This window comes from Leptopilina heterotoma, unplaced genomic scaffold, assembly GCF_015476425.1.
Source record: "Leptopilina heterotoma isolate Lh14 unplaced genomic scaffold, ASM1547642v1 Lhet_413, whole genome shotgun sequence".
Taxonomy (NCBI): Eukaryota; Metazoa; Arthropoda; class Insecta; order Hymenoptera; family Figitidae; genus Leptopilina; species Leptopilina heterotoma.
In genome coordinates, this window is record NW_025111074.1 from 204965 (window position 1) to 217877 (window position 12913).

Here is a 12913-nt window from a genome sequence, read left to right on the forward strand (position 1 = left end):
GACAAGCTTTCTAACGCGATATTAAAATTGAAAAAACTTATTTAAATAACTGCTTCGCTAACCAAAATGTGCCATCTTGGCTGCCTCGCTCCGTTCTCCTCTACATCCCTTAGGATGTCTATGTCCTTTCAAAGGAATTCCAAAAGATATCTCATGTCCTAAGGACATTCTTAGGACATAAGATGTCTTTGGAACGGACATACATTTATAATAAATGTAACACAAATTATATTGAATTTATTGTAAATGTATTTTATCAATTTAAATATAGTTATATTATTTATTATCTAATTAATTAAAAAATATATGTTTTGGTTAAAAATAACTGATTATCAATTAAAAATAACTAATGTTTCAGTAGGCTGATTTAACTATTTCAATTAGTCAAATTTAACTAATTTTTCAGTTATTTTTATCTGAAAATCAGTTATCCTTAAGTGACTCAGAAGCAAAAAGTCAGTGACTGATTGTCAGTTAAAACTAAAATTTTTAACTAATTCAAATTTAGAGGGTGGGAGATTTAATGCGTATAGAGTTAAATGTATAGAGTTGAATCCACTTTTAACTCTTATTGATAAAAATAAGGAGTTGTTAAATTAACTCTCTTTTGGAGTTGATTTTTCATTCAAAAACTTTTAATCCTTAATTCGGTGAACGTCAACTCCTTAAATTTTTTAATGTATAATAAATCAGATTAATTGATATATTAAAATGGTATTTATACCTATTTCTAACTACTTGCATTTCTTCAACAATAGAAGGAAATTCGATCCATCTATCCATTATTACTTGTAGTGCATCAATCGTGTTATGAATCGAATTACTTACTGACGATTGGCTCATACAAGCATGAACAGAATTACCAACTCTTCGTTGGTAAGAACCAACACCCAAGAAATCTAACGTCGCAAGTATCTATTTATACGTTACAAATTAATTTATTGTTATCTTTATTATTTCAATCCTATTACTGTTATTCTTAAATATTTCTTACTTTTATTAAGTTATATTTGGGGCAAAATTCCTCAACTGACCAGGTCAAAAAATAAATGTTTTTGAATTTTCTCGAAACTTTGCTAAAATGTTACTATTATTAGTGGAATTGTAAATATAAAATATTATTGAATTTTATAAAATATTTTTTGAGTTACATCGTTTCAAAATTTTGACTTTTTTGAAAACGTCTTTTTTTCAATTTAACATATTGATAAGTAGAATTAATGAAATTAGAAGTTTGAATAATGATTTTTGAAGGGTTTTTCAAGAGCTACAATAAATTGAAAAAATTATTTTTCATAGTAACGATTAAAAAAAAAAATATTTCGGGTCAGTTGGGGTAAATAGGTACAAAAAAAACCAGAGTGGGACCTTGAACGGTTTTGCAAAAATTATATATAAATACCCCGCACGCTCCGACCGCAGGTCACCCGGCGCGCCAGGCATCACACGCCGATAACGCTTTAGATTGTCAAAAAGATCTTTACTACTTTTTTAACTGCTCTCTGCATTTTTACAGGGTTGAGACTGTCATTGGAATGCCTGCATTACAGTTACTGAAAATTTTGAAAAGTGAAGTATAATTAAAGTAAATTAAACAGTATGTACAAAATTTCTAAGAAAATTCTTTGAAATTTTATCTAATCTAATCTGACACCGAGATCGAGCTGGATTTTCCTCAAGAGGGGAAAGTAAGCACCTAGGTTATAGAACCCATTGTACCAGACTCCAGTTCGCTCTCCTCTTGTTGAGTGCTAACCCCAACAGAGTTTTCGCTTGCCTTCCCACCCCAACGTTCGCCCAATACTTCTCATGTTCCTTTTCACCCCATCTTTCTATGGCTCCCTTAACCAAGCATGGCATTATTGCCACTGCTGGTTCAGGACCTATAAATTTCGTCTCGGAACCGGTTTTCGCCAAGACGTCTACTCTTTCATTACCCTTGATTCCCGAGTGACCCGGTACCCAAATCAATGAAAGTCTATTTGCTGAACCCAACTCATCTAGTACGCTCCGGCATTCCCAGACGAGTTTTGATTCTATTGTGGGATTTTTCAGAGCCCCTAAGGCCGCTTGACTATCCACACAAATACTAATCCTCTTGCCCTTTGTTCCATTTCGAATGGATATTTGGGCGCAAGTTAAAATCGCACAGACCTCTGCCTGCCTGCACCGCAGTCCATCTTGGAGCCGTCTGTATACCAGACTTCGTCCCCAAGTGGAAAACCTTTCTTCCAGTCCATTCTGGAAGGTGTAATGATCTTAAAGCGGGGTTTAAATTTCACCCTCTTGATCATTCTATCTTGCACCATACTTAATTCTGGTATTGATAGAATTGAGCGTGGAAGCTTGGTGTGTATACCACCAACCTTCCACCTTCCCTGCGCAGTTAACCTGCTCATAGTGAGAGCCGCCTTTTTCACCGCGGCAATATGCAGAGGTACCTCGGCAAGCATGAATCCCAACGCAGCTGTTGGCGTGGTCCTCATTGCCCCCGTAACACCCCTGAAAATCATTGCTTGCAGTTGGCCTAGTTTCTCTTTAACCGTTATCAGTTGAGTCCTAGACCACCAGACAACCACCGCGTGAAGAAACCTTGGTTTTAAGATCATCTGATAGAGCCAGTTGACCATATTAGGCCTTAGTCCCCATGATGACCCTATCGCCCTTCTACACGCCCAAAACGCGGTACAAAACCTGCTATACTGATATTCGAAATGTTCCCTCCAAACCAGCTTTTTATCCAGAATTACTCCCAGATACTTAGCCGATTCAGAAAAGGAAATCTCTTTTCCATAAAATATCGGTTTCTTCAAACTCGGTACCTTATATTTTCTTGTGAAAACTACTATATTCGTTTTCTCTGGGTTTTCCAGTCAGATTGCACCAATCCTTGACAATCTTAAGCGCACGTTCCGTAAGTTCTAAGAGGGTCTCAATTGAGTGCCCTCTTATAATTATAAGGAAATCATCCGCATAACTTTGCGTATAATATCCCTGGCTATTGAGGTTTCTAATTAACTCATCTGCCACTAAGCACTACAATAAAGGAGAGAGAACTCCTCCCTGTGGGCACCCTTTTGAGACAAGGCCGGTTACCTTGGCCTCACCATACTCTGCCTCCAGGGCCCTTTCGCGAAGCATGCTGTCGATCCACTTAACTAGCGGCTCGGGCACGCCTCGCATCCTGGCTGCCCTGCAGATAGTTTTGCTAGAGGTGTTAGGGAAGGCACCTTCGATATCAAGAAAAGTACCAACCGCATAACCACCACTGCTAATTTGTCCCTCTATTCTACCTACTGCCGAATGGAGGGCTTTGAAATTTTATACAAAGTGTTTAATTTTTTGAATTTAAAATATTAAAGTTACAAAAAGTTTCTGAAATTTAAATGTGAATTGCAAAAATTAAAATCATAAGAAACGATTTAGAATATTAAAGATACAAAATTTTTTTAATTTAAATGTGAATTGAAAAAGTTAAAATTATGAAAAACGATAACATTGAGAAACGATTGTTTCGTAATAACACAGGGATATCCTAAAAATCTGTGTTATTAATAATACAACTTACAAAAATTTATTTTTTCTTTTTTGTTACTTTGCGAGTGCTGGTCTTCTGTTTTGGGAAACAATCGAATTCATCAGATGAGGAAAATCTTTTTAATATTATTTTTCCATCATTTGTCGGTATGAAAGCATGATATTTCAAAGTACCTGGTATTGTAACGGCTTTATCGAATCTCGATTTCAGTTCTTTTGACGATTCTATATAACTTTCTTTACTGCTAAAGAAAATTTTTGTTTCTTTGCAATGATCTTTGGCCCAGGAATATAATGCTTTAGCATCCAAAATTCGATTACTGATATCACATTGTAGACTGAATCGAGCTGCTTGTCTTTTTATATTGGCACCTATACCGTCACAAGCCCCTTTTCCATGAGCCGTAGCATGGAAATGCCACTCAGCTACAACACCAAAGTCTTCTTTATGAGCTGCGAGATTTGAAAAACTACTTTTGTTTTTAAAGTGTTGACCAGCCCCATCTGTGAAATAATAAACCTTTCTGACATCCAAATTTAAACTTTGTAAGTAGTTTATTATTATTTTTTGGTACTCGTAAACAGCAATAGTGTCGTGACTCAAATTGTCGGATATGACTGCCATACTTATGTGATTTAATTTTTTATTTTCAACATAATACACAACTACTGTGAATATGGTTGCCTGGTCATTGTTCCAGTGAAATGCCTGAATGGAATTTTGCATTACAAAAGCGTAATTTTCGGCAAAATCAAAGGAAACAATAAACTCACCAGGAATCAGATTTTCTTTTAAGTTTCTGAAAAACTTTGCTTGCTCTTTAGCAATATAATCATGAACATTTAATTTTATTAAACGTTCACATAATTCGTTCGCAAAAGAATCAGTATCCACAGTTAAAGTTTTCATTGTGCATCTGTCAGTTTGCATCCAGCAATCAAATTTAATTTCTTCTACATCATTTTCTTCAAAAGCATGAACTAAATATTCTTTAAATTTATTTAAATCTGGACAAGTTTTGCATTCTCCTAAGTAGCAAGCTGACTTCGTATTATTGCACAGAATCATTTTTAGACAATCAGAAAAATTGCTCAGTGATATTTCGGAATCTTCAGTTAATTTCTTGATATTCACGGCATCTAGCATTAGTTTTACGTTTTCATGCAATAAACAAACACATACAGTGTGAGAGCCGCTGCTTCCTGCTAAGACACAGTGTTTGGGTCACAGTTGAGTGAATTTCGAAATTCCAATTTTAATTCCCTCATTTTCCATTTTAAACTGAGCATATAATTCGCTTAGATTACAAAGAAGTAATCTTTTCTGTACATGTTCTCGAATACCATTATTATTTTTTACAGACACATAATCTTTTGCTCCAGACATTAAGCGGCTAATATCATCACGATTGAAAAATGATTTTACAAGAATTTCGGTTTCTTCGTTAAGAGGTTTACCTGTTTTTTTCTTCGGAAGCTGTAAGATGTCATTTTGTGAAACTAATGTTTTTGCCACTCTTACTTCTCTCTGAGAAGCTCCAAATTCATTCATCAACCTTAACACGGCCCCAAGACTTGGGTACAAGTGTTAGAAGTTGAACTTTCTCGTCATGATTTTTGGAATTTTTGAATTGCTCTTTAATCTGGTTTAAAACCTCGACTCCAGCGAGATGATAATCGTTGTTACACTGAGAGATTAAATTATTTTTTTTAATCAATGGAATAAAATCCGTATCATTTTTGACATCATCTTCCTCATATTCTTTCTCATTTTTGTCAAATGTTAAATCATTTTATGCAAGTTTTTTTACTGAATATTGTAAAGTAGAAGACGATGACATTTTTGATTTGTTCAAGTTTTTCCTACATCTAGAACAAAGTTTTGAATCACTAGAGAATTCAGGAAACTTTTCAAGAATATTTTTTGAAATACAACGTAATATTACGGTTTTAGAAGGAAATTTGCGGCAATGAATGCAACGGTTATTCCATTGCTTTTCAACTTCTCTTTTCTTGGGCATTTCTGCAAATTTCGATATCACAAAAAACACAAAACGCAAGCAGTGTTGTGTACCTCTAACAAAAAAAAAAGCCTTATAGAAAAAAAATATGAACTCATACTACTATTAAAAATTTTAAAAAGTATAAAGTATAATGGTACAAACCTGCACAAATTTTACAAAAGATTAGCAAAGCGATATGCGGATTTAAATTTGTAAAGACATTTCCAAGAAGTGTAGGCTCTCTTATATACATTTCAGTTTCAATCTCGTTTATGAGAAAGTCTTCCATCTAGCGGACACTTTAGAACTATTAAATTCGGCGGGAATTTTAAAATACCTACCAACAATACTTTCATTTATATTAATAGTATTATATTATAATTATTGAAAATTATTACTTTTTTAAAATTTATTAAATTATTATTGTTAAATATAAAACTATAAAATGCAAAGATCAGTTAAAAAATAATTAAAATTATCATAAATAGTAATAAAGATCTTTTTGACAATCTAAAGCGTTATCGGCGTGTGATGCCTGGCGCGCCGGGTGACCTGCGGTCGGAGCGCGCGGGGTATTTATATATAATTTTTGCAAAACCGTTCAAGGTCCCACTCTGGTTTTTACATGCCATATAGGAAAAAAGGTAAGCTTTCGATTGGGATAGGTTAGAAGAAAAAACGTCGATTTCGAGATATATTGAAATTAATAATTTGACCTTAAATAAATAAAAAAAAAAAAATTTGACCTTCAAGGTCAAATTAAAAAAAAAATTTTGTTGTCATCACCAGCTTGTAGCTTTTGAAAAACCCTTCAAAAATCGTTATTCACACTTCTAATTTCATTAATTCTACTTATCAATATGTTAAATTGAAAAAAAAGACGTTTTCAAAAAAGTCAAAATTTTGAAACGATGTAACTCAAAAAATATTTTATAAAATTCAATAATATTTTATATTTACATTTCCACTAATAATAGTAACATTTTAGCAAAGTTTCGAGAAAATTCAATAACATTTATTTTTTGACCTGGTCAGTTGAGGAATTGGGTGTATTTTGCCCCATTTATATAATAAAATAGAAGTTCAATTAGATTTTTGAACTTGAAGTTTGTGATTTCATTTTTAAAATATTATAATTGATACAATAATGTTATTGTATATTTTCAATTATGTTTTAGTTGATTAATATTAATTAATTTAATAAAGGTCAGTTAGAGTACTTGGAGCTAAATAAGACATAAGATTTAAGATAAAAAATTAAATTCGACGTCAATATTTTAATTTCAGATCACCTACAAGAGGTTATGAATATTGTCAATTTTTTTGTTTTGATAATTGTTAGCAAGATAATTCAAGTCAAAACCTATTACAATTTAAAATGTTCCATAGTATCATAAAATCATAAAATTTTCTTAAAAAAAGAAAAACTTTAATTCGTTATTAGTAAAACATAAGTATTTTGTACCTATGTACCCCAACTGACCCGAAATAATTTTTTTTTAAATCGTTACTATGAAAAATAATTTTTTCAATTTAAAAAAATATTGAATAGTAGTTTTAAAAAACTTTTTTTAATTATTAAGATTAAATAAATAATTATGAAACCTATTTTCCTTCAAAATAGATGTACTGAGCTACATAAGATAATTTTTCTAAAAGATACTATCCTTTTCAAGCTTGAAGAACACATTTTTAAGTCTCCGGGTGTCGCACATCCAATGTGCGGTTTGATAATGGATTCGTAAGTGTGCGCTTTAAGGGTTAAAATATATGTACATTTATGTCGATTTAATGCAATTGTTTTTTTATTTTTTTATGTTACGAAATATATTTTTTAAATCTGCAAATGAATAGGAATTGCAGTTGTTCTCTGTTTTTCTTGTATAAATGGTCTTAATTCTTGAATTAAATCACGAACTGCGATTCTCGATAACCTAAAGACATAGAAATAATTGAATAATAATACTGTATTTTAGGAGAGCTGTTGTCAGTTTTGAGCTCTAATCAGTTATTTTTAAGGGAAAATAAAGATTTTTTTTATTTACATTATTATTGTTAATAAAAAATTGATAAATATATATATTTTTTGTAGGCTTGTGATTGTTTATGATTAATTAACAAATTAATATTTATTATTATCGTAATACCATATGGTTACTAATAAATTTTATAATTTTAATTCTTTACCGGTATACTTTACGAAATTCATTTTCTGGAATTTCAAAAGGATTACTTTCGTCCCTTAACCTTCGTCGAAAGATTTTTAAATTGCGTTTTTGCCTTTGGTTTTCCCTCTCAATTTCTCGAAGTAGAATAATATATTCTTCCATTTCTCATAAATATAAGGAAATGTGATTATTGATATTATGACTGAAAATTGCCGTGAAGACTAAAAAATATTAAATAAGAATTTAAAGTATTTTTTTTAAATTAAATGAACTTTTCAATTATTGAAACACTGTGGTTGTGTTTTATTTTTTAACATGCATCTTTTTTCTGTTTGAATTACATTCATATTTATTCATGTGAATAAATACAATTGACATTTAGTGCCATATCCTGACGTTTAAAAAATTAAAGTCAATTAGTGGTATCGTAACCTTTAAAAAAATAAACTTTAACATCAAAATGCCAGGGACAAAATGTTCAACGAATCAACGAAAAGTCATGTTCAATTTCATGATAGAAAATAAAGATTTTGCTAAGGGAAGAGTGAATCATGGAAGTGATTATAAGGGAAAAAAGGTATATTTTTATTTATCTAATTTCTTATTCTACTTTTATTTTCATTGTAAATTAAATAAGATAAATAAAATAATTTATTTTATTAAACCTTTAAATATTTAATATGTTTTCTGATAAAATGAAATAATAGAAAATAAAAAAATTAAGTTTTAATCAAAATTGATAATCTATTTATTAAAAATTACAGGTAAATTTATGGGAAAAACTGACTAATATATTAAATACTGTAGAAGATGGTGTACGGAAAACAAGTGATCAGTGGAAAAAAATAACCTAAAAAATAATAAAAAATAAATAAAATAATAACCTTAAATAAATAAATAAAAAAAAAAAAAAATAATAAATAATAATTATATTAATATAATAATAATAATAATAACCTTTATAATTATACTTAATCAAGACGAATTTTGAATTGCGAATTTTACTAGGATTTTTATTCCCGTTTTAATTATTTTTAATTCTTTATTGACTTTCTTTCCATTTTTCGTTAATTTCTTTCTTGAATCTTTGGGAATTCTATTTTAATACACTTGGTTCTCTATGTATTCTCTTTTTTCTTGAATTCTAAAATTTTTGGTATCAGAGAATTATTCTACCAAATAATTTTCAAAATAAATCAATAATCAATAGGGAATCTATTCTCATTATTTATAATTACATTTCTTTTGTATAAATTAAAAAAAGAGAATGTTATTTTCCAAAACATTTTAAATATTTTAAAAAATTTATTAATATACTAATAACAATTATTATTATTATTTTATTATCATTATTATAATTTACTTTTGAAAAATAGTCATGGTTTGATTGGAAAACATATACAATTCAAAAAGTTGATGAAATAAAAAAGCAAGAGGATAAAGGATTGAGAGTAACGAAAAAACTGTCACAATTGGAATTAGATTTAATTAAACATTTTATCCCAAAACACAAATTTGGCACAAATGTTGCTGAGGGAGGTTTTGGACAAACCTCAAGGAAGGATGTATATGATGGAAAAATCGAAAAGGTTTTGAAATTTTTCTTTTAAATATGACAATAAATTGCATAACAAATATCTTCCATTAAAATAAAGTCATTCATTAAAATTTATTTAAAGATTAGGTATATAGGGTCATTTAAGGTAAAACAAGATATATATAATAACAAGATTTATATAATAAATTATAGGAGTTATAATACTTTAAATTTTGACTCCAAATTTTCTTGATTCTTTTATATCTTTAGCAAATTTCAACCGATTTTGATGAATCAAAAACCAATTTTTTCAGAAAATTATGTATTTTCAGAAAATTATGCAGCGAAAATCTAAATTTATTATTTAGATAGAAAAAAAAATAAAATGAAATTTCAATTACATTTTTTGCGATTTTGACCCATTTTTTTCTTTTTTTCTTTTTTAATAATGTTTCCCTTTATTTCATCTTTAATTTAAAAAAAGATCACCCTGGAGACTTTATTAAATCTTGAGATATTATTATTTTAATTATGAATAAGCATCAGCAATTTAATGACCACAGGATAGCCTTTGTATTTATGTTCATTTGTTTATATAAAATTTTCAGGGTTATAAAACTCTATTATTTGTTTATGTAACCTGTTTCGGTGTATAATGTAAAATATTTATCAATTTCCTTTATATATTGAGATTGACAGGTAAGTTATTATCTTTTCATCAATAGTTTTTTGCGTTCAAATTTCATTAGTATTATTATTAGGTTAAAAATTTGACAAAAATATATTTTTGCAGGCATCATTTTGTTAAATATTTTACAATGTTTCCGATTTGCTGCAATCCGTTGAAAATAAAACCACATAAAAAAGTTGGTAGAGAGAAGCTTCGTCTTGTTTCTGACTCAATTAGTAAAGCCTATTCGGTTAGTTTGGAATCTTACATTTGCAATACATGCCGTTTAAAAATACCAAAATCTTTGCCTGATTTTACACCAGCGTCAACAAGTAATAATTCGATGGAGGAAATGGAAATTGTGCCTGAAACTAACGAAGACATGAGATATAAGGAATTTGATGAATCAATTGAAAATGAAAATGATGATTTATATAATATAGAAGATCGAGATAGTAGAGAAGAATGCATCTCAAAATTAAATGAGATTTTGTCAATTTTACATCTTTCATCGATTAAAGTTAATTCTGATCTGCGAACAAAAACGGGACAATTAAAAAAAATTAATGAAATAAAAGTGACGCTTGATACACTTTTAAAAAACGTTTTTAAATTTATGGAACCAAACACGTATCAAAATGATGTGGAAGAACTCATTAATGAGATAAAAGAAAAATTAAATACCAAACCGAAAAAATCAGAGGCAGTGAAACTTTTAACTATAGTACCATAAAGTTGGGAAATCCGAAAAATGGTAAAAGTTTTTGACGTTCCATATAGTTTAGCCCGTAAAGCTGTTAATTTACATGTAAACTGTGGCATTGATTCTTCTCCTAATCCTAGACCAGGTAAAACATTCCCGCAAGAAACTCTGACAACTGTACGAAATTTTTATTATGATTGCGAAATAAGTAGAATGTTGCTAAGAAAAAAAATCTTCTCCAAAAACGTTTAATTTTAGGAAATTTAAAAGAAATTTATGCTAACTTCAAAGAACACTATCCTGAATTAAAGATTGGTTTTTCTAAATTTGCTGAGTTACGACCGCAGGAATGCGTCTTCGCTGGTTCAAGTGGAACTCATGCCATTTGTGTTTGCAAGAATCATGAAAATACCAAACTACTAATTGATGGGGCAAATTTAGCTAAACTAACTGCTAATGATCAATCGGTGCAGTTCTTGGGATCATATAAAACTATGCTATCTGAAATGGTTTGTGATCCGAATACACCTTTTTGTTTTTTCGGCCAGTGTAAATCTTGTCCTGGAGTAACATCTGTTATTGAAAATGTACGGAAAATTTTCGAGAATCATTTTATCGAAAAAATTACTTACCATAAATGGATATCAACAGATCGTACATCGCTTGAAACTATCAGTGTGTCTGCTGAGAAATATTTGGAAGAACTTTCTGAACATTTACTTGATCTTCTTAAACATGATTTCATCGCCAAAAGTCAAAGCAAGTTTCTCAAAGAAAGCAAACAAAATCTTGAAGAAGGTGGTTTACAATATTGTTCGATTTTGCTCAAAATTATCAGACCGTTATTCAAAACGCAGTTCAAAGTGAATATTGGAATAAGAAACAGATCACAATTCATCCCGCTGTAATTTATTACAAAAAAGATGGCAAAAGTGAATGCGAAAGATATGCAATCATTTCTGAAGATTTGGAACACAACACAAACGCAGTTCACCTGTTTATGGAGAAAATCATTGCTGATCTGAAGAAAAATCATACTGCCAAGAAGATAATTTACTTTACTGATGGCGCAGCTGCCCAATATAAAAAAAGAGTAATTTCATTAACCTCTTGTACCATCAATATAATTTTGAAATTGAAGCCCAGTGGCATTTTTTTGCGACTTCTCACGGGAAGAGTCCCTGTGATGGAATTGGAGGAAAAGTTAAGCGTGAAGCTGGACGAGCGAGTTTGCAAAGACCAAGCGATAAACAAATATTAACGGCTGAAGATTTGTACAAATGGGGTATTGATGCTTTTGAAAAAATAAAGTTTATTTTTTGTTTCCAAAAAGAACATGACAAGAAATCTCGAAGTTAAAAAAATCGCTTCAGCAAAGCTTTAGCAATTCCAGGAACACGATCATTCCATTCTTTTATTCCAATTGCAAATAAGACAATTCAATGTAGAAATTATTCTGCTGCTGAAGAAACCTTTGACTTTCAGGTCGAAGAATCATCAAAACGAAAACGATAAAGATTTCAGGCACATAGATGTATTTATATCGAACAATTACAATAATTATGTTTTTTTGGTTTGTTACAATTTATTCAATATTTGAAATTTTTAATTAAAAAACTGTTAATTAAATAAAGCATTGTTTGTAAAATTATTTATTTTATTATATTATATAACAATTATTAAGTGAGTAATAAAACAACTGATTTAAATAATTATTTAAATTTCATTTTAATTAAATATTTTTATTTTTACTTGAAATGAACAATTATTTCTAAAATCTGCTAATAAAATAACAATTCCATTGAATATTCACTTTATTTAATAGAGAAATTAAAAAAAATATTTTTTTCGGGAAATAATTTCTAATTACAATGAATGTTAAAAAACAGATGAAGGTAGAAACATAAATCTTGTTACGAATTGTGTTTGAGATGATGATATTAAAATAATAATATCTCAAGATCTCATAAAGTCTCCAGGATGATCTTTTTTTTAAATTAAAAATGAAGTAAAGGGAAATATTATTAAAAAAGAAAAAAAGAAAAAAAATGGGTCGAATTCGCAAAAAAATGTAATTGAAATTTTATTTTATTTTTTTTCTATCTAAATAATAAATTTAGATTTTGGCTACATAATTTTCTGAAAATACACCACTTGCAGATTATGATATTTCTGACGTGGACTCACCCATATATAGTATTGCTGGAATAGAAACAGCCCAATAGTTAGAGTATTTCAACCATACCATCAGAATTAGACGAAATTTTTTTAAAGTGCACTAACCTCTTAACCAAA

General features: G+C 29.6%; 2 protein-coding genes across 2 annotated transcripts in view; both read right to left on the minus strand.

Moving 5' to 3' along the window:
• The window catches only part of LOC122506379, a 219297-nt gene that overhangs the window by 175006 nt on the left and 31378 nt on the right, over nucleotides 1-12913 (minus strand). The window lies entirely within an intron of this gene.
• LOC122506376 lies at nucleotides 1702-2630 on the minus strand. The gene is made up of 2 exons (XM_043618511.1): nucleotides 2312-2630; nucleotides 1702-2258 (listed from the first exon to the last, which is right to left on the minus strand). The coding sequence occupies exons 1-2, from the start codon at nucleotides 2628-2630 to the stop codon at nucleotides 1702-1704; spliced, it is 876 nt and encodes a 291-aa protein (XP_043474446.1).

Coding starts and splice junctions, on each gene's coding strand:
- LOC122506376 (XM_043618511.1), bottom strand. CDS start 2,630: ATGGTCAACTGGCTCTATCAGATGATCTTAAAACCAAGGTTTCTTCAC. Junction 2,259..2,311: donor TCTATCAATACCAGAATTAA/GTATGGTGCAAG, acceptor CCCCGCTTTAAG/ATCATTACACCTTCCAGAAT.